We start from the raw sequence: 23,622 nt of genomic DNA, 5'->3' as shown, positions 1-23,622 counted from the left end.
AACGTGTAGTTAATATTAGCAAGTAGTGTTCTGAAAAGGGACAGGATGTGTTAGGAGAAAAACTTAAACATTTTATGTGTCTTACTTTCGTATAACATTAGAAAGAAGTATCCAAAATGGTGAGAAAGTAACTGCGAAATCAATGCACTTTTCTGTTTTATACAGATTTCATTTGTGTCAAAATCACTGAACTTCTATCAAAATATGCTTGTACTAAAATCAGTTTCGAAAGTGTTTGTTTCAGGTAGCTACATCCTGTAGTTAATATTAGGAAGACAAATCCAGGTCGGTCTTTGAACTGTCAGTCTGCATGACATATTAATTTCTGAGATTTATTTGCTTTCTTTAGTTGATTAAAAATTAGACACAGTTTAGAAATGCATGCTAAGAACATTGTGTTTAACAATGAGGACTTCCAGTTTGGTCAGATAAAACATTCTTTCTAAAGACATTTCGCTTGGGAATTTAAATTTTATTCTTGGAGCTTTAAAGATGCGGGAGAAGGTAAAGCTACGCAAATTAAAAACTTGCTATTTTCGCTCATTTGTAGTACATAATTACTCGTTTATCTTTTGTTTCTTATACGAAATAAAAGAAGTATTGTAATAACAAAAAATTTCGGGTTTCGAGTGAAATATCCATTTTGACAGTCCCCGAATCCATTTGGACGAATTTTTTGCGTGATATCTGTAAGTACGGACAAAATAAAGTACTCTTTTTTACAAAACATATTGGAAAGCGGATTTAAAAGTGATTCAAAAGAGAATTTTTCGTATTGTGTGTATATCTGTATGTACGTATGTATGTATGTATCTCGCGTAACACAAAAATGATTAGCCGTAGAACGTTGAAATTTTATATCTGGGACTACTATAACATCTATTGCGCACCCTTTTTTTTTTATTGAAATCGGTAGTAGCAAACGGGATGTATACAGGGTGTCCCATAAGTCTGTAAATATTTTTAAAATTCATAAAAATTGAAAGAATTGGAACAATTAAATGCGGTTTCCGAAAAATGTTAGTCTCGTGAAGAGTTAATTTTTGGAGGTAAAGAAAAAAAATAGTTAAAGTTTTAGCCAATAGGGGGCGCTGTGTACGACTGGAAGTCACACATTTCAAGGAAAACTATATTTTTTTGCCTGCAAGCAAATGTTTACAAACATATCACTCTTATTCTGTGTGTCCACCATCCCCACGGGTCTGGGTCATAATCCCGACAGCCGAAATCCCGACAAGCCAGAATCCTGACAGTCAGAATCCCGACTGTCCAAAACCCCGACAGGGCCGAAATCCCGCCAACCCAAAGTCCCGACACGGTCAAAATCCCGACAGGGTCAAAATCCCGACAAGCCAGAATCCCGACAGGGTCAGAATCCCGACTGTCCAGAATCCCGACAGGGTCGAAATCCCCACTGTCCAAAATCCCGACAAGTTAATATGTAAATACAAACACTCAATTTAGCTTTATAAAATACAATTTTTAACTAACTATTACATATTACTAATTAAAAGTTTAAATCAAAAAATCATAAAAATTATGTCATTACTTAAATAATTTTTAACAACTTGAAATGACAGTTAAAATTTGAAATGAAGATTTATAAAATTCTTTTTATTAAGAAAAAGAAAACATCACTTAGACATGCAAACGACATATTTACAGTGATACATTGTGAGCGATAGCACGAAGATATTCCATCACAGGTCGATTATCACGATCGTCCGCATCAGTCATAATTCTCCTTTCTCTATCATCATCTACCTTCCTAGGTTTTGGTTGTTGTTCTCCGCGAAGAATGCATTCAACTTGGTATTCCACATGCTCCTGTTCTTTTTGAAATCCTTCTATGATGTTATAAACGCCAACATGGCCCGTCCAATTAAGGTCTCCCATCTTCTGTGCCAATCCTCGACAGCATTTTGAGTGCGCGGAGCATTTATAGCTGCCTTTTCTAGATCACTAATGATTCTAGATGGCCTCAGTTCAATATTATTTTCTTCAGCGAAATCAATTAAATCTTGGAATAATCTTTTGTAACTTTCTTCAGATTTGCTAGTCATCAAAGCATATACTAGTTGCAGCTGTGGAAGTATGTTAAGGGGTCATTAGGCCTTATTGGGATTTCGCCCGTGTCGGTATTGTGACCCTGTCGGGATATTGGACAATCGGGATTTCGACCCTGTCGGGATTTTTGCTTGTCGGGATTTCGACCCTGTAGGGATTTTGGCTTGTCGGGATTTCGACCCTGTAGGGATTTTGGCTTGCCGGGATTTCGACCCTGTCGGGATTTTGGTTTCTCGGGATTTCGACCCTGTCGGGATTTTGGCTTGTCGGGATTCCGTCTGTCGGGATTCTGGCTTGTCGGGATTTCGGCTGTCGGGATTATGTCCGGATACCCATCCCCACAAATTACAATTTGCAAGCGAATAAAACACCTTTAACTGCAACATGTAGCATATCCTAATGGAATGCAAGAAATTTCGTGACAAATGGCGTACTTTAATGGCACCAAAGAAGATGGGCTATTGCGGTACACTCTGGACATAACTCCCAAAGCCAAAATTCAAGTAACATTAATTCCGACGAACGAGGTGACCACTCATTTCTACAATGAGGGCTAATTATTCGCTCTTCAGTGAAAGTTCTTTTTAGGAGCGTCTTCATTTCAGTTGTGATATGGAGGTCCCTCATCTTGCATGAACGTCACTGCGGTAAAGACATTATATTCCAGTAAGTGCGGTATCTCTTTCTCCTACAGCAGTTGTAAGAACGTTTCCCAGTATTTGAGCAGGTCTTTCAGACAGCTTTTGCCCAGCACTCATCAAAGAAAAAAAAGACTCCACAATAATAGACGCAGTGAAACCCCACCAAACAGTTAAACGCATTTGAATGTATTGGTTTCTGAGTATAGGCACACGGTTTCTCTTTTGCCCATATTCTACAGTTATGTACACTGACTGTTCCGTACAATAAAAAATAGCCTCATCTGCCCACAAGACATTGAGAAGCCATTGTGAATTGTCATATATTTTAAACAAAGCCTAGTTTGCGAATTCGTATCGTTTAGCTTTGTCATTTGATAGAGCTAGTGGAATGATTACAACTTGTAGGGGTAACATTTAAAACGCTATGAAGGATACGGAATGCCGATAATTTCAATATACCAGTGTTCTGTGCCACTTCTTGTGCGCTACTTACCGCACTCGTTGATTGTTCTCTTAGCGAATCAACTCGTGAAGCCACATCGGAAGTACGGACCTCTGATAAACTTGATGCACCACTACGAAAGCGATTACACAAATTTCCCGTTTATGTATGAAACCTTCGTAAAGTTTCAGTCGGAGGTTCTTGGCTGAAGTAAAACAACTTCACTAATTACGCTTTATCCACTAAATGTCAGCATCACAATTAAACTTTATGTACGAGCAAGTAGGAGGAAAGGTCAAAAATGAGCTGTTAATCGTAAACCTACAATTTAATATTTCGTGTTACTGTATCTGTGCGGCGCCCTCTATCGACGACATTTTCAAAAAAAAAATCTCCCTTCACGAGAATACGTTTCTTGCAAACCGCGTTCAGTTCTATCAACTCTTCCCCTTTTTATGAATTTTTAAAATATTTACAGATTTGTGGGACACCTTGTATATTCATTCCCTTACCTGGCTTAATAGCCCGTCCCCAGCCTTTATTTTCGCAGTCGTTGGTCGTAGTCATATACTTCCAGTTACAGAAGTAATTTAAATGATGAAAATATTCATGTTTTGGCAATGTCAAATAAATAAATAAAAAAAAAACCATTCTCTATAAATAGCGAAACATAACTATTAATGCAGTCTCCCAATACCATACTTATATTTGGGAAAGATTTATACTCGTTATAAAAAGTACAAATATAAGAGGTTTGACTTCCATACGACAAAAACTAACTGGGACATATAATTTCAAAATTTGCAGTTTTCGATTTCATTTTCAGCGCTTTTATTGAGGGTTCCGTTAATTAAGTTAGGATAATTCTTAGTTAGAATGGAATACGTTTATATGAAGTGCAGCAAAAATGTGTCCAAGGCATGTATTACAATAATTAAATAATTACAAAAAGTATTGTAATTAAGTTAAATATTTTATTACTTCACATGCATTATTCATTTGGGTTTAGTAAGGATTAAAAAATCACTGAAATTTGGCAAAATTATCCTTTTACGATTTCTGGAAAAGTTAAATAGGTACTTTAAAACACTAGCAACATTCTCTGGAACTCAAAAGCTTAAAATGCATTTTAAAATATCAAAACCAAATTAGTGAAATGCCAGCTTTGTATTCTCTGAATATGGAGCAACCTTCATCTTTATACTGATCGGTTCCTCTACATCCGCCATAGGTGCTTGTTTAGCTGTAAACGACGACAATGGAAAAGAAATACCGATTGCATTTTTTAGCAAGAAACTCAGTCCCAGTCAAATTAAATGGTCTATAACTGAACGCGATGCTTACTATGTGCTGGAAGTTTTAAAAGGATTTGAAATTTGAGTGCTCAAAGCTCAAATGCAAAACACCTCAGGTCACAATATTTTGGCGTATTTATGCAGAAATGCACCTGACAGAGTTGAACTGTCACAATGGGCTTTGGCACTGCAAAAATACAAAATGTCTGTTTCATATCGTACATCGGGAAAATGCTGACTTGTTACCTAGATTTGCTATAGAGGGTTCAAAATAACCCCCGAAGCACCGTTGTAACTTTAATATTATTTCTATTACTATGGAGAAGGAAAGGTATTCTATCTGTTACTATTACAGTATTTTGTTTTTTCATCACTGATGTTATTTCCTTTGAGTTTTGCTTTTCATTATTTATACACAGGGTGTTTTTTTTAACTAATAGTACTCAGAACTATCTGTAGTTCGAACTATCAGCTGAAATGCAGCCACATTTAGTAGAGGGACCAATGACATAGGGAAAACATAGTTAAAAATTCGCCAACAGGAAAAAATGGATTAACAAATGAATAGCAAAGAAGAAATTTCAGTACAGCAACGCCTTTGATACAGCAAATAATCTGCCACCATATTACAAAGCTGATATTTCAGTTCACCATAGCATTTTATTCATTGAAAGCATTTACTCGATCGCATGCACCTCTTCCAATGTGACCACTTTTCTCGTGACCACAAATTGCAAACATTTTCGATGGCCGAACGTAACATGTCACCGTTATACTCAGCACAACCCAGTTTCTTTAAAAGTGACGATGCCACTACGATAGACCTTGGACATCAAATAACCCACAAGAAAAAGTCACATGAGGTTAAATCCAAAAAGCGAAGTGGCCATGCAAGTGCAAAAAACGACTTAAGTTATTATAATTTTTAGTTAGAATGGAATAAGTTTATATGAAGTGCAGCAAAAATGCGTCTTTCTTCCGTAAAGTGATGGCGCAACAGCTGCTCTGCAGACCAATGTGCGATGGTACTCCGTCGTGCATAAAAGTTACCGAATCAATCAACTGCCTACGATGAAGTTGTGAAATAACAAAACTAAACAGCATATCGTGATACCTTTGCGTGGTAACGATACAGGCCTATGTTTCTGTTAGAGTAATTTTCTTAAAAACGAATGCTCCGATGAGGAGATCTGTTCTGAAGCCATATCATACAGTGACTTTTGGTGAATGCAGCATATTTCCGAATTGTATGTGGTTCTTCGGAAACCCATATTCTAGAATTATGAGCATTAACAATCCCATTTAGGTGAAAATAGATCACATCTTCTCTCAGAATGCTCTATGGCTAAACATCATCGAACTCCATTTTGGCAAAGAATGTCAGAGTAAATGTCATCCTTTTTTCATAATCGTTGTTTTAATTTCAATATGCTTCTTATCTTCCACAAGGGGGAAACTTTCTGCAAGATTTTCCATGCCGTCTAAAGATTTAAATCCAATTACCACCATAATTCCTGGCACTCTTACCACCAGCAATGGTCCTGTGGATGGTATCAACGATTGCAAACCTGCTATCAGTAACTGTCTATTCTGGAACCGGTTTCCGCCCTGTACCAGACCAAATTGTTCAGAATGATGCTTTTCAAATTTTCAATCATGCCTTTTAATGTACTGATTGATAGGGAGCCTTTATTCAGGTGTTTACGGTTTCTAAACTCAAGAAAAACAGCGGCTGCGTTCGATTGATAAAGGTAAAGTAACTTCACAAGTAACGAGCACTGAGGTAAAGTGACGTACATCTTGAACTCAGGTAACATTAGAAATTTAATTCGGTATTGTGCATTCCCATTTTAAAATTTTACCTGCGCTTAATGCAAATTTTCAATTGCGTAGACTACAAGAGAGATATATTTTTCCTGTCGGCGAATTTAAAAATTATTTTTTCTCCTAAAATCTTTATTTCCCATTTTGTCATCAATCTTACTACTTTATTTGATAGATCGAGCTACAAATAGCTCTAAGCAATGTCAGCTAAAAAAAATCTGATGTGTACACCACAGGACTTACTTGTACGGAATATTCAATTATACGCTTTTTTTCCCTGCATTTCATCTAAACTTATTGCATTGAATTAAATCTACTTCGTTGATAGAACATAAACCACAATAGAATAAATGCATTCTTTAAAATTCACTATATTTAATTACCATAGCAACACTGTGGCGCTAGGTTTACTTAACAGCGTTACATCTCATTCATTTTATAACTCAGAATGCATAAAAATTATATCATTTGAAGAATTATCTAATCGTTGCCACATGTTCTGTTCAAATACTACAATCTAAAACGCTGCTTAAATTAAAAAAATAAAAAAGAAACAGTTTTTCATAAACGACTCAGCGCCGCTTACCTAATGCGCATGCGCTACTCGTAAATATTCTCCTCTGTCAGAGACAGACTGGCGGCAATATTTGTTGCTAATACGAAACATTTCCTAGAATTTAATTTCGAGATATAGTTCTCATTCAATTAGTTCAGTTCTCACTTGGCGCCAAGGCAAAAATAATAAAAACCAAAATATATTCATTAAAAACTGAAAAATAAAGAAAAACATAAAATACCAAATACAGTTAAAATAATTAAAAACCATAAAACACCAAATACAGTTAAAACAATTTAAAACTATTTTTACATTTAAAATTAGAATATCTGCGCAACAACAAGCAATTCGGCCAGCAGGCAAGAAGGCAGATTTTTCCGTGCACAAACCTAAAAGTTTCCTTTTGATCCCACTCGGCAAATAAACACTGAAGTAATACGGCTGCTATGGTAAGAAAAATTAGGCTTAGTTGCACTGAAAAACTTTTAAATTGTTAATAATTCTACAACTACTGCATGCAGATTAACTAAAGGCATAAAAACCTTAACCGGGAGATAAGAAAAACATAATTCAATCATTTTTAGAGCAAAAAATGCTTAATTTACGAATGTATAAGAATTAAAAAAACTGAGCTCACGGAGCCGAGTAACAGAGTGGGTATCTATAAAGAAGAAAGTCTGTTTGTTTGTTCTCTAATAATTCAGTCACTACTATAGCTATCGTCACCAAACTTTCTGCAATTCTTTTCTGGGTCCTGGAAAAAGTTGACGTCCACTTTTTTCCAAAACCAAGTAGCTAAAATCATGGATATTAATTAAAAACTCGGAAAAACGATGATTTTCGCCTCATTTTCCCCAGTTCCCAGTCTCGCAAGCTGGAGATGAAATTCTGCTTTATTTCGAAAGTTGTTGTCACTGCTTGCTTTCAAATCCTAGAGTTTGTTAATAAAAAAAATGTTAAGTTTTACAATGAAATAAAAATAACATTGCCAAAGATTAAATACATTATTCCCGATTCCAAAAATTCGTGGGAAGGCATTTCGACTGCGTACGATTTTAATCAGCTGAGATATTAATTAAAAACTCCGAAAACATTCACTTTCGTACTCATTTTTCCGAGTGGCAACAGTCTCGCGCATTGGAGATAAAAATGCTTTATTTCGAAAAGTGTTGCTACTGCTTGCTTTTAAATCATAGAGTTTGTTAATCGAAAACTTGTAAGTTTTACAAAACCTATAAGGAAGATTTTCTGTTTGTGTGTTTGTTTGTGTTATTGACTTCTGATTAATTAAATTAAATTTTTTGCCACATTTAATCGACTAAAATTGAATATAAGTGAAATATTAGATGGAACTTGAGTCTTTATGACCATTTGATTAAAAAAACGAAAGTCATTATAAACTCATATAATGAGAGAGAATTAGTTTATTTTCGGTGGAAATTTTTTATGTGGTTCCATATCGCATCAGACTGAAAAATGTATGACTATGAATCGTACTTTCATCATCGCTATTAGAGAAGGATTACAGCGGTATCGTTTTCTCTGTTGTTAGATGCATTATTCTGAATCTAACTTTACTGCCATCGGGTACTTCCGCTAGTTTTCGCTAGTATATATATATATATATATATACTAGCGGAAGTACCCGATTGTCATATATATATATATATATATAATGGTCATATATGACTAAATTAATTGAAATTTATTGAAATTGAAATTGATTTCCTAATACTTGCGCAATAGCTGCAAAGTACGATAATAATAATTTATTTACTAAAGTAATATTAATTATATTATCTTCTAATACAAAGTTCGTCGAATGTATCTGAATCAAGTTACACGGAAGCAGTGAAATTTAATCCCGAAAATAATATTTTTAGAGGAACTTAAAAATAGGAATGGAAACTTTTAAAATTAATAAACTAAGTAATTATCGTAGTTGATCGGAAATTGGTTGACTTTCCAAAGGGAACACACCAGCCCCCATTCAGTTAACAATAATTAATGAATGAATGCGAAGGTGTTTCGTCTTTTATTAAAGTAAGAAGTATGATGCCAAACTGGTAATTTGAGTTAAAGCCAAACTTGTAAGTCTAGTTTTAATCCTACTGGTGAGATTAAAGTGAGATTAAGTAAAGTATTATAAAGAATTCATTTTGAATGTAGCAGTTCCGTTAAGTTAATCATTTTTTTAAAAATCTCGAGATATTATTACCAAATTGAGTAGAAGTCAATAAATTTCTATAATTACTTAGTTTTTTTAATTTTAACAGTTTCTATTTCTATTTTTCAAGATTTAAATTCAAGTTCCTTTAAAAATATTATTTTCGGGATTAAATTTCAATGGTTCTAGGTAACTTCATTCAGATACATTCTACGAACTTTATATTAGGAGATAATGTTACTTCAGTTAAATAAATTATACATATATATATATATATGTATAATTTATATATATATATATAAAGAAATATAAAAATACGCTAAAAATTAGAATTAAAAAAATTTTTAAACCCCCTCCTCGTCGTTAATACTTGTAATTTTTACAGACCGCACGCAACCACTGATATCCCAGCACAAAAAATATAACAGGGTAAGACATTTTTAACACGTTAAAATACTTATTAGTTCTGCTATTGGACACTTTGAACCTTATCGCACACTTTTTCCAAGAACTACAAAATTTCGGCTTCTCCAGAACAGTTTGAACTCTACTTTCTTTAGCAAGAATACAGTTTGGTCATCTTTAGAATTCAGTTAGATTACGCATAGAAGGTTGAACTAAGATTTCAGTAAGTTGGCGTTTTTCAACCTTTTTCTCGATTATTGTTTCAAATAGGTTTTCAGCTTTTATCTGTTTAAGGCTCAGATTTGACATTTTTTATTTATAGAAATCTCTATATACAGTTTTTCGTTTTCCTGGTATTAAAGGTTTAGTTTAGCATAATCGGGGACCTCCCAATTTTTTAGTTTTGTTTAAATGATTATTAGTTTTGCTGTTTATTTATTTTTGCTTTTGAATTTCGGATTAGCATATACTGGTTTTAGACCAATTTGTTATTTTTAATTTCAATGTACATAATGTAAAATTCTATGGTTTTTTAATTGTCATTTTGGAACAATGTCATGTTTTATTCTTTTTTTCAAGTGTTTCGAAAATGTGTAGGGAAAATTCTGTACATTTGAGATTCGAGTTTTCGGTTTTATATGAATTTTAAAATCTTTAATAAAAATTTGATAAAATCTTTTTACGGTTTTTGATCTCAAATGGACTAGGGGAACGCAACATATTAATTCAAAACATATTAATCGACTTTTATGAGGGTTTAATTAATTTTCCCTCATGAGTTCTGAAATGGAGTTTCAATGAAAGGAGATTTATTTTTATTTGTCTAATTTTATATATTTTCCCTTTCGCATTTTTAATTTTCGAGTTTGTTCTCCCATGAATTCTTTTTTTAATGGAACTTGTTTTGATATTGTGTTAAACGTCTTACAGACAGTGTAAATTATTAGATTATAGAGGAACTGCCTTGCTTTTATTTCAACTTAATAATAAATTTAGTTGTTTATAGTTAATATATACACTTTTGGTGCTGCCGATTGCAACCAAAAAAGGAGGTGCACAACCACATGCTATAGCAGTCCTATATGCAAAATTTCAACGTTCTGAGGCTACTCGTTTTAGATTTATGCAAGATACATACATACATACATATGAGCGTAAGCCATGAAAACATTTTCTCCTGAATCCATTTTAAATCAGTTTTACAATTCGTTTGGGGAAAAGAGTCCTTTATTCTGTCCTTACGTATAGATGTCACGCAGAAACATCGTTAAATTACATTCGATAGCTTTCAAAATGGATATTTTTTTGTTGAAATGTGATACCCGGAATTTTTCGTGATTACAATACTTCCTTTACCTCGTACAAGGAAGTAAAAAATTCTGAAAACTTTAAGATTTATATTAGGTGGGCGGAGGCTTTTTTTTCCATTTACGCCGACATAGACCTTTCAAGAGCATTTGGGCTAATGCCCCTGTTTTGTATTAGCTGAGAAATGCTTGGCGCCAGAGCGGAATCTTGGCTAACGGCGCCGCCGGAATTGGCATTGAAATGTATTCTGTGAGAAACTTGATTTTGTGGTACATTCGAAGTTGCGATTTATATGTTACGCTATAAGGTGGAACCTAGCGCCTGAGTGTCGCTATAGAAAATGAAGGTATTTAAACTCTGTAATGTGTGTGGAGTTATTTTATTATGATATACAGCTATCGACAGGAAATAGAATAAGTCAGTACAAGTTTTGTGGCCGATCAGAGCTGGAACAGCTAATGAAGTTTTGAGACTGTGATATTACTTTCGGTTTGTAAATTGAAGAATTATATAGGATACTTCAAGATTGAAGTTCTGTAGAAACAAAAGGGTAAGTACCCTCCTCCTTTTTGAAGCTCTTTATTTGTTTATTGACTTTTGCTAATTAAAATGTCACTAAAGGAGGTATTAGCGAAAAAACGTACATTGAAAACACAGTTAACAAAATTAAAACAAAAGGTTGCGGACGAAAATGTCCAAGGAAGTGACTTGGAAGTACTAAAGAATAAATTTAAAGTGTTTGAGACGGAAATAATTTCGATTCTTTGTTCGGGTTATGTACGGAAGAAAGTATTGATGCTTATGTAAAAGAGAAAGAAGAGATTGACGATATTCTCTTAGATGTAGAAGTCGAATTAAATCGTAAATTAGCTAAACTTTCCAAAGAAATTAAATCGGAGCCTTCGGTTTTCACGAATACTGAGAACAACGTTAAATTACCCAAAATTAGTTTGCCAACGTTTTCTGGTAACTTATATGAGTGGCTTTCATTTAAAAATATCTTTTTAGCCAGTTTTGATTCAAATACTAATTTAACAGATGCAGTCAAATTACAGTACTTAAAATCTGCGCTAAGAGGAGATGCTTATCGTATTGTGCGGTCAATATCCATAGTTGACTCTAATTATAAATTAGCCTTTTCCTTTACTAGAAGAAAGGTTCTCTAATCACCGTGAACAAGTGTATGCTCATCTGAGACGATTTATGAATATGCATCCTATGCAAAATGAGTCTGCGTCAGCAATATTAAACTTAATTGACATTACAAATGAATGCGTGAGATCATTAGAAGTTTTAAATCAGAGTGTTAACGGTTTTTCTTCCAATGTATTTGCATACATTTTAGGGCAAAAATTAGATCCTAACACCAAAATATGGTGGGAAAGAAAATTAGAGAAAAAGAATTTGCCTAATCTAACAGATCTAATAGAATTTCTTAAAGATCATGCAAGAATTCTCAACGCTTCAAATAGTGTGACTAACACAAAAAAAGTTACATATAGAGTTACCGCTGTCGTTTCTAATGCAAATGAAAAACATACTCGGAATTCGTGTAGGTTATATAATATGAGCAATCACAAGCTTTTTAATTGTCCGAAATTTCAGAAATTAAGTGTAAAAGAAAGGGTAGAATTTGTGAAAAAACAGAATTTATGTTTTTGTTGTTTTAATTTGCACAGTGTGAGAAATTGCCGTTCTAATTACTTGTGCAAGAAGTGTAAGAAAAAACATAGATTTTCTCTTGTGTTATCAAAACGAAAATAATTCCGTTGGCACCACAGTAGAAAAAGCAGACACTTCAGATCAGGAGTTGGGTGATCAAAACAGTAATGCGTTAAATGTACACGCACCTGCATTTCAAGCTAAAACTCAAAACGAAACCTTTACAGCCGCTACGGGTACTAATAGTGGAAAAACGTAATTTTATCTACTGCTTTTGTATTTATTGAGACTAATGATGGAACTTTAATTAAGGTGAAAGCGTTATGTGATAGTGGAAGTGTTTCTTGTTTTTGTACCACTGAATTAGCGGATATACTTAATTTAAAAAGGGAAAAGACAAATATTTCGGTTTGCAGTATATCAGGTATTTCAACTACGATAAAAAGAAAAGCAGTTGCCCTTATCTGTAATCAGGAACAAACGTATAAAAGGAAACTAGAGGTTTTGGTAATTCCAAAAATAGCAGGTTTAACTCCCGCAAAGTTTATCGATGTTAGTAACCTTGCGATTCCTGAGAAGGTGAATTTAGCGGATCCGGAATTTTATATACCAGAGAAAGTAAAACCTGTTGCTCGGCGCGGAAGTTTTTTATGATATGTTAAGAGCTGGTAAAATCTATGTTCCTGATACAGGCTTGATATTACAAATAGTGTGTTTGGATATATAGTTAGTGGAAATGTAAATGATTCACGGAGAAATAATTTATCGTATTGTGGGTTAATAAATGATAATTCGGAGAGTGAATTGAAAATTTTTTTCGAACTAGAATCATTAAGAATTAAAGATGATCCTTATTGTCATGAGAAAGACAAAGCATTGGAAATATTTAATAAGACAGTTTGTTTTAAAGCTGGTCGCTACGAGGTTACTTTACCTTGGAAAAGGGACTGGAGGGAATTAGCTGATAATTACGGAGTAGCGGAAAATAGATTAAAAACTTTTGCAAAGCGAATGAATTGTGACAAAATACTGTTTTCTACATATAGTGAAATATTGGATGATTATCTCAAGCAAGGTATTATTGAAAGAGTGTCAGATGGAAATATACCTATCGCTAAACCAGTGTTTTACCTACCACACCAACCGGTATTTAGAGAAACCAGTGCTTCAACGAAGACTAGAATAGTGTTTGATGGCAGCTCACATGAGTTCGGGCAGCTATCACTTAACGATTGTCTATGGACAGGGACAAATTTAAATCCTAATATGTTCCATCTACTAATTAATTTCCGATTAAATAAAGTTGCAATTTCAGCGGATGTAGAAAAAGCATTTTTGCAGATTGCTTTGGCAGAAAAAGATCAAGACGCAGTGTGATTCCTGTTTGTGGAAAACACACAATTAAATGATCTAAAACTAGCGACATATAGATTCAAGCGCGTAAATTTTGGGATTAAGTCAAGTCCGTTTTTGTTGGCTGCAACAATTAAAAAACACATTAGAAAATATCGAGATGAGCAGCCAAATGTATTTGAAATATTGAATTCTTGTGTTTATGTTGATGATTTTATTACTGGACAGGACAGTATAGATGAGGCTTATCGCGTAAAGCTAAACAAATTATGAGTGCAGCAAATATGAATTTGCGTAAATGGGTATCCAATGATCCTGAGATGATGAGAAAATGGGAAAAAGAAGATTTCGAGATCCATCCGCATAAAATCAATGACTCAAACGAGACACTTAAGATCTTGGGAATATCTTCGGATACTAATGAAGACAGTCTGAGCACAGACAGTTTGATGGAATTCCTTAAGAATAAGCGTAATACGAAACGATTCATCTTGAAAACTACCGGGAAGATTTTTGATCCCTTTGGGTTAATAACTCCATTTACTGTTAGACTTAAATTTTTGCTACAAGAACATTGGGTTCGAAAATTGACATGGGATGATGAACTACCTACAGATGTCTGTCAAGAGTGGGCAAAGTGGTGCTGTGAGTGTCATCATCTAAGTAATATTGCAATTCCAAGATTCATTTTGAATCCCAAAGCCGATTCCATAGAGATCCATTGCTTTTCAGATGCCAGTCAGAGGGCGTACAGTACTGTTGTCTACGTAAAACTGCGTAAGGAAGAAGAAATTTCTGTGAGTTTCGTCGCATCAAAATGTCGTGTTGAACCTGTGAAAAGAATTACGTTACCTCGTCTTGAATTACTTGGTGCATTACTAGCAGCCCGTTTAGGTTCCGGAGTGAAAAAAATTGCTCGATCAAAAGAAATCTAGAGAATATTTTATTGGACTGATGCCAAAATAGTGCTATGCTGGATTAAAGGTACCAGTACCAAATGGAAATCTTTCATCGCCAACAGAGTTAACACAGCCGACAGAGTGGTTCTATTGTACAACAAAAGAGAACACAGCAGATGTTGACTTTCTTGTGAACTGTTCCAAATGGTGATCATGCTGTGACTTTCTAACACGCTCAGAGATTCCTCATCAGGACTTATCATTTGAGGTAGTTGAAGAAGTGTGTCCAAATGAACTTAAAAAGGGCAATGAACTGCATAACGATTCTAACTTACTTTTTATTGCATGTAATGAACCAAACCTCTTTAATGATATTCTTAATTTGTCTTCTAATTATACTAAACTTATTCGTATTGTAAGTTTCATTTTCAGGTTTATCCATAATCTTAAGAACCCTCAGGTAAGGAAGTTCGCAGTACTTACTTTAGAAGAGATAAAGGATGCTGAGGTGTATATTTTATTAGAGGCCCAAAAAAGTGAGTTTAGAGACGAAATAAATCAATTAAAAAGAGGTAAGTGTGTAAACCTCCAAAGTAAAATTAGCATCACTGAATGTATTTCTTGATAATATGGGGCTAATTAGGGTGGGCGGACGATTGTCCTATTCGGACCTACCCGCTAATAGTAAACACCCTATAGTTTTACCTAGTAAAGATCGTTTAACTACTATTATTTTAGAGCATTTTCATTTGAAGTACTTTCATTTAGGATCACAATCACTGTTACATCAGGTAAGACAAGTTCTGGCCACTTAGTGGCAGAAATAATTGTAGAAAGATCATCTACAGATATGTGACATGTTTTAAGAACAAACCCATCACAGTTCAACAAATAATGGCCGAGTTGCCCAAACAGCGTGTCACACCATCATACCCATTTAACATAACTGGTGTTGATTTCTGCAGCCCATTTTCAATAAAGTTTAAGAATCAACGTAAGAGAGTTTTGAACAAAATTTATGTCGTAGTATATATATTTATGAGTACAAAAGCCATACACTTAGACTTTGTGACAGACCAAACTAGCCAATCTTTTATTTCGAGCTTAAAACGTTTTTTCTCTAGAAGGAGAAAATGTACTAGAATAATGAGTGATAATTCTAAAACCTTTTTTGGTACTAGTGTAGAACTCAAAAAATTGCAAAAATTGGTTGAGTGTCCAGATGAGAATTTAGCGAGTTTTTATACCACTGAAGGTACAGAGTGGAAATTTATTCCTCAAAAGTCGCCAAATTTCGGCGGAATTTGGGAGGCCGGGGTTAAATCATTTAAGAGTCATTTGGAGAGAGTTATTGTTAATCAGTGTTTAACTTTAGAAGAATTTTTAACTGTTTTAACTGAAATTGAAGGAGTATTGAACTCAAGATCTCTTACTCCAATTTCAGCTGATTACAGTAATTTTGAATCTTTGACCCCAGGCCACTTTTTGGTTGGTAGACCTATCACAAATCTAGCTGAGCCAGATTTATCCAACATAAATGAAAACAGACTTTCTAAATGGCAAAGAATCACTAAGTATACACAAAAAATTTGGAAATTATGGAAACGTGATTATCTTAATAATTTACAAGAACGTCACAAGTGGAAATTTTTAAAGGATGACGTTCAGTTGGGAACTCTTGTATTAATAAAAGATGAAAATTCGCCTTCAACCAAATGGTTAGTGGGGAGAATAGCTGAGGGTTTTCATGGTAGGGATAACAAAATAAGAGTAGTAACTGTAAGATTGCCTAATCAGCATTTGCTGAAACGAAATGTTCGAGATATATGTATACTTCCTGTAGAATGATGGTTTATTTCTATTATAAACTGGTATTTGTTGTAATAATTTGAATGTATATTTTTCAATATTGTGATTTGTTATTTTGAAGTAATTTATTGTAGTGCCTTTATACTTACATTTATTGAAATAATAGTTTTGAAATTGTTAATTTCAACGCCGGGAGAGTTTTGTATTAGCTGAGAAATGCTTGGCGCCAGAGCGGAATCTTGGCTAATGGCGCATGCGCCGCCGGAATTGGCATTGAAATGTATTCTGTGAGAAACTTGATTTTGTGGTACATTCGAAGTTGCGATTTATATGTTACGCTATAAGGTGGAACCTAGCGCCTGAGTGTCGCTATAGAAAATGAAGGTATTTAAACTCTGTAATGTGTGTGGAGTTATTTTATTATGATATACAGCTATCGACAGGAAATAGAATAAGTCAGTACAAGTTTTGTGGCCGATCAGAGCTGGAACAGCTAATGAAGTTTTGAGACTGTGATATTACTTTCGGTTTGTAAATTGAAGAATTATATAGGATACTTCAAGATTGAAGTTCTGTAGAAACAAAAGGGTAAGTACCCTCCTCCTTTTTGAAGCTCTTTATTTGTTTATTGACTTTTGCTAATTAAAATGTCACTAAAGGAGGTATTAGCGAAAAAACGTACATTGAAAACACAGTTAACAAAATTAACACAAAAGGTTGCGGACGAAAATGTCCAAGGAAGTGACTTGGAAGTACTAAAGAATAAATTTAAAGTGTTTGAGAGGGAAATAAACTCTAATTTCGATTCTTTGTTCGGGTTATGTACGGAAGAAAGTATTGATGCTTATGTAAAAGAGAAAGAAGACATTGACGATATTCTCTTAGATGTCGCTATGGAAAATAAAGGTATTTAAACTGTGTAATGTGTGTGGAGTTATTTTATTATGATATACAGCTATCGACAAGAAATAGAATAAGCCAGTACAGCCCCTTTGGGATAAAAATATTTAAAAACAGCATATCTTTAGAATTTCCGATAGGCAGTCTCGCGAGCTGCATATAAAAATGGTTTATTCCGTACGGTGTTGCCACTGCTTCATTTGAAAAATCTGGGAAGTTTTAATCAAAATTCATTAACGTTTTATAAAATATGAAATAGATAATAAAGCCAATTCGAAATTCAAAATTCGGGCTTCTTCCAGGTTCCCATATTCGGGTGGAGGATTACTTTATTCAAAATTAGATAGCTCTAGATACCCTTTTTTTTTTTTTTTTTTTTTTCACTGTGCGCGAAACATTTATACATTCCTGTGGATTCTTCATTATTTTCTTTAAATGGTAGGGAGGTAATATTATGGTAGTAACAAGGAGGTAATATTTGATAGCAACAATTTGAAAAGTGATTCAAAGCTTTTAGTGATTCGACACGAAATGCCGTTTCGATACTAATAGTTCTTTTCGGCTAATGCCCCTTTGGGCTAAAAAACTTGTATATCATATTAGGTAATGTGTACAATTTCTTTGCTCTTGGAAGAGTTTTTTTTTAGCGCTCATTACGTACTTCTTAATGTTTCTTTGGAGTATATAACATGTTTCCGAACAGCAGCATCGTCTCTGAAAACGAAAGACATACTTCTCCATATCTAATAATGAAAATAAATGAAAATGAAGATTGAAACAGAGTTATGCTTTGCTGGAATGGCAACGTTAGAATGTTCTAAGGATCGGATGCAAAAATTGTATTTGCAATTTTGTTTAAGATGGAGTACTTATATGTTTGGAACATCAAATGTCTAAATCAAATTTATTCATGTTAGCAAAGACTGATTTTTATTTAGAACTTAGTTTTTATTTTATTTTAATAAAACGAGCAAAGATGAATTTAATCTGAGTATTGAATGTAAAGGAACGAGAGACATTTCTTTTTATGTAGAAGAAATGTATGAAGTAGCATCATTCGGCGCAATGTAGCTATGCTGTAGCCCAAGCAAACTTAGAGGATCTTTCAACCATTCGGCATAGTGTCGTAATTTTAGGAAACAGCTTTTAAATAACGGAGCTTGAAAAAAAAAAATTTAACGTATATCTCTTTCACGTCACAGATCTCTCTATTTATATTTGCAATCTTCATACTCTGCTATTTTCTTATATCAATATTATTCTGCGAGGTCAATGTTTTCAACCAATTCAACTACCTAAAATAATGCAATTATTACTTCCTGGCAGATATCAAAAGAGGCATTCGAGCAAAGCTTTCGCGAATGTGAGGAGCACTGAAGCAAGTGGGGTGTTTCAGTAGTTATAACTCCGAAATTGACTGACTAATCATTTTTGAGTTCTCGCATAAAATTAGCTTTATCATTTTTCTCCAATTTCTTTTTAACATATGAATGAAAAGGGAGCTATGAATGGTCGTACATGTCACCTTTCTGAATATTCAGTAGCTAAATGCAATATAGTAAAAATCTCTATATTAGCTATTCAATCATAAATGTATAATTTTCTACTCTCTTCTCGTAGAGAGAATTCACAAGCCAAACATTTTTATTCTCAGAGGTATTCTGAGCAAGCATTGACATCAAGAGGCAAAAATATTTGCATCTATCAAGATATCTTGAAAGCTAATATGGAAAAATAAAACGTCCATTCGATGATTTCCTTATAATACATAGATAAATCTTCATTAAGTTGGGATCGCTTATTGATAAGCGCGGGGTAATGAGCTAAAGAATGTGTAATTTTTCCTGTTATAAGAAAATATATTTGAAATCTAAACTTGATTAACTTCTAGAGTGGCAGACATATTTTGCACATATTTAGGAGGGAATTAATTCTCTAGTGCAATCTTTTTCGAAGTATGCGTTTCATTTACACTCGAGCATTTCAGCTTTTATAATTTCAATTTATCGAGTTTCCCATATAGGAAAGCAACTAAAATAAAAAAAGAAGGTAATTTTTGTTTTGAAGAGTAGGGTTATTGCTAAAACTCAGTTGAAGAATCAGTGTTATAACAAAATTGTGTGTTCCCCGAATTTATTTCACTTTTTTCCATAAACCTCATTTTTTTAACGCGAGTAAATCTTGCAGGATAAATCATTTGGTTTAAAATAGGAATGATACATTACAACTATTATCTGCCAAAATTAAATAAGGATATTTAAAATGTTAACAATCATAGTACGAATTACCTTTCATGATTTTAATGCTACCCTTTTATAGTAAGTTTATTATATCCATATTTCGCATGCAGAAATTTAGTTTTAACTGTTTAATCATGGGACTTTGGAATACTATAATATCCCGAAGTTATGAAATAGGTAGAACTAACCAACAAGGAGAAAATCGAGGGTCGAGGGAATTTTGACTCTCGGTAACATTTTAGTTTACCCGGACCAAAGGCTAAAAACCCCTTCTATATATTGAAGAAAACGTATGTAACCAAAAATGCAGTTTTCATACATGCCAATACAAAATGGTACTAAAATTGTAGTGTTTAATGTGTTTAGCAATCATCCAAAGTTTCTAAACTCATTAAATGAGTTATAGCTAAGTCTAAAATGGCAACTGAAACTTGAAAAGAGTGTAAAAGGCCCTTTGTGAAAACTAAATAAGAACAGAAGGCACAGTTTGTGCTTATAACTCCTCCAGCCACTTTTGGTGAGATAACTTAGGTTAACAATAATTCAAACGTAAAATTTAAATTCAAATAAACTAGTAGCCGAAAGCTACACTATCAATTTAACGCGAAGTTGGCTCAAAACGTAAGTGGCATGGAATTCAGTTATCAGCGATTATAATGCAAGGCAGCCGAAGGCATTGTTATTATTTAAGATAACAACTTAGTAACACGCTCTGACTTACAATCTAAAAATCTAACCTAAAATACGCGCGAATTCATTTGTATTCTGGCGGGAAAACGGAAAGGGCGGCGAAGTGATAGTACAGATCCAAAACGTAAAATAACTGTTTAATTAACATATAGAAACCACGCAAATGAATGTGCTACATAAAACAGGAGTCATTTCGATGGTGATGGCATTACTCCTCTCATAAATCAGTTCATAATTATAATCAGAAAAAAAAAAGAATATCAAAGAATATAATGAAAAATAGAGAATATCAAACCCCATTCTTCGCCTTATACGAAAGATTAAAACAGTAACTGCCCTGCGTATATAAACGCACAGCAACTGCATTGTCTATGAATACAATTATAACTTAAGAGAAGTTCCTAGAGAAGATGAATATCGAGTTTTACAGCATTTAGTATAATTCATTTTGCTTTGATGAATATTGTTACGTAGAAAAAAACATTAATTTTAACTTTATACTCTTTAAAACTGACACAAATGGTGCCGCGACTGGTAGACCACTGTATATAAATGTGTATTTTGAATTATGTATTGAATTTCTATTTTGTATATGCTTGGAATGTGTTGTGAGTAGAGCTGAACTTTTATGTTTGTGTTTACCTAGCTCTCTGACACACCCTTAAGTTAATTTAAAGTAATGTGTGGTAATGGAATTTTTCTGAATTGCTTGTGTTAACTGCATTTTAATTGTTTGATTTGGTTATTTCCATTTTTAGAGAATTATTTCAATGTCAGAACAATCGTATGCTTTAATTTAAAAGTGAATTATAATGTTGTGCAATTAGTAGCTTCATTTTTTAATTTCCCAAAGTCATTTTGTATTAACTTGGTTCAGAGATTTTCACCCCTTGCCTTCGGCTTGGGTTTCTTCCGGCAGAAATTCTTATCAAAAACATTAATTTTAACTTTATACTCTTTAAAACTGACTAAACTGGTGCCGCGACAATATTATTTCTTTGGAGTTAATTCTAATATGTAGGTAGAATAATGGTTTGCTTATCAGCATTCTATGAGCTATTGACATTTTCAAATCAATTACAAGCATAAATGCGTAACATAATACAAGGAAATGTGTAATTTCGAGTTGGTACTAGTCGTTGTATTATATAATGCATAATTACAATTCTGCATATTTTCAGTAACACGTATGTGGGTTGATGATTTTCATTTTTATATAAGAGCATGCGCTTAAATTGTTAAGAAAATAATAATTCTGCCTACTTAATTAACGATTAATAAAATATCTTTGTAAATAAATAAACCAATTCGAGCCTAGTTTGTATTGATGTAATAAGGTTTAATTGTGTTGGGTTTCATACACTAACAATTTACTTTTACTTTCAATGCACTCTCCTACGTATATTTCTCGAGATCTGTTGTTTAAAATAATTAATATCTCAGCAAATAATTTCAAATAATCTGGTATTTTTAAACAAATTTCTTAAAACTTAGAGAATCTTACAATTCACAGCATATTTATATAAAATTTACATAAACACTTATTCTGTATATTTCTCCAACTTAAATTATTTAAATTTATGGTTTTACGGCTTTCCTTATTAGCCCAAAATGGGGTTAGCTCGAATGGGTTATTAGTTTCGAAACGGGATTTTCCGTTGTCAGCTATAAACGGCTGTATCATTTTCTAAACTGTTGCCCCCAAATATTACTGCTGTCTATTATTTCTTAAGAAATTAAATAATAAAGAATCTGCATGAATGTATGTTACTCACATACTGAAAAAAAAAAACCCACTGATTAATACCATAGATGAAAACTCATATCTAGTACCTAGAAACCATCAAACGCTAATAATAACGTAGTCCTCCACCTGATAATGTGCACCCGGAAGCCGGAATTTATATTTTACATTTTCTAATTTATATTTCATATTTTATGAAACTTTAATGAATTTTTGATTAACAAAGCCAACAATTTGAAAGCGAGGAGTGGGAGCACTGCATGGAATAAAGTATTTTTATCTCCAGCCCTCGAGACTGTCTATTGAAAATTCTAAAGATATGCTTCTAAAGATATGTGTTGCTGTTGAAATGAGTTTTATGGAAGTGCGAAGAACACGATATTTAATAAATGAGGCACAAAGCATTAATAATAAAAATATTTAAAAAAATGTTTTACAAGCCATCTTACTAAAAAACTGAACATTGATACAATAAATTGAGAAAATACCGAAAAAATTAGGAAAATGTTTTATGCCAACCTTAACACTGCATCGGGAATTGTAGACATACGCTGCTATTCTGCTTTTAAAATTTTTCTAATTTTCCTGTTGAATTGCATATGGCGTAAGAGCAAAGAAAATAATGCTTAATAATAAAGTTATAAAGAGAAAAAGAAACGGGTTAGGAACAGCAAGACTGATAAACTGCGAACTCAGCGCTGTGTAAAAAATCTTCACAAACCCTTTTGCATGATCGTTAAAATCTGAACTTTTATTTAATATATTTATATGTATGTTGCTCAGTTGAGGAAGAAGATGCGAGATTATTTTGAGTTATAAATAGGCGTTATTTGTATTATAGAGAATTAATGGAATGCGTTCAGAGAATGGGTGAAAAAGGATTTATCCAATGTCCATGAAACGTCTGTCTTTTTATTCTGTTACAACTAATTTCCCATTTTTTTTTTACGCTTACACAGCAAACGTTGTACATTCTTTACAGTCACAACTAAGAAAATTAGAAGCAAAACGCATTTAACATTTGCACTCTGAGCACAAAAATTATACTAAAAAGGCATTTTCTTTTTTCAATATTTTCCAAGTTAAACGAAGTTGGAATGCCCGTTTTTTGAGTCAATAATATTTTTCTTACCTCCTTATAATAATCTTTTACATCCTCCATTTTTTCATAATTATGAGCTCGTGGATCCATCATGTAGAAAAGGTAACCTGCTTTCTTTATGGTTTCCATTGCTGTATCCATAGCCAACTCAAGAGCTTGATTAACTCTGGCAGCTAATCCTTATTTGAATTGTGTTTGATCTCGGGAGGAATTTTCTCATTCCTTTTGAAAGAACGGCGAGAGGTGTACTCATTTTTAGCGCATGCGCAATATTCCCTCTGCGTTCCGTTTCATAGAAAATTCCTGTTCTCTTTTCCTCCACCCATAATTTTCACCTTGGAAATTTTATTTATTTTTTTTTTTTCTTATCACCTTACCAACCCCCATCATTGAGCCTTATGCAGACATCACTCTTACTGTATATCTGAATACATTTCTTATTTATTACTGTTCGCTTTTTTTTTACAAAATTCTTCATATTTATAGAGATAATCAGAAAAATTATATGTTGCCTTAAA

General features: G+C 33.4%; 1 protein-coding gene across 1 annotated transcript in view; it reads right to left on the bottom strand.

The window, feature by feature from the left end:
- Positions 1-23,310, bottom strand: part of LOC118192158 (alkylglycerol monooxygenase-like) — a 93,264-nt gene extending 69,954 nt beyond the window's left edge. The window contains exon 1 of the mRNA XM_035363056.2: positions 23,135-23,310. Within this exon, the coding sequence (XP_035218947.1) occupies positions 23,135-23,245 (111 nt within the window). The 5' untranslated portion in view covers positions 23,246-23,310. The remainder of the gene's footprint in view (positions 1-23,134) is intronic.
- Between the last annotated feature and the right edge of the window lie 312 nt (positions 23,311-23,622).

Source organism: Stegodyphus dumicola, chromosome 4, assembly GCF_044657685.1.
Source record: "Stegodyphus dumicola isolate Sdum_Otavi_A_Nest chromosome 4, ASM4465768v1".
NCBI classification, from domain to species: Eukaryota; Metazoa; Arthropoda; class Arachnida; order Araneae; family Eresidae; genus Stegodyphus; species Stegodyphus dumicola.
The sequence above is the reverse complement of the archived record's forward strand: the minus strand, read 5'-3'. Positions and strand labels throughout refer to the sequence as shown.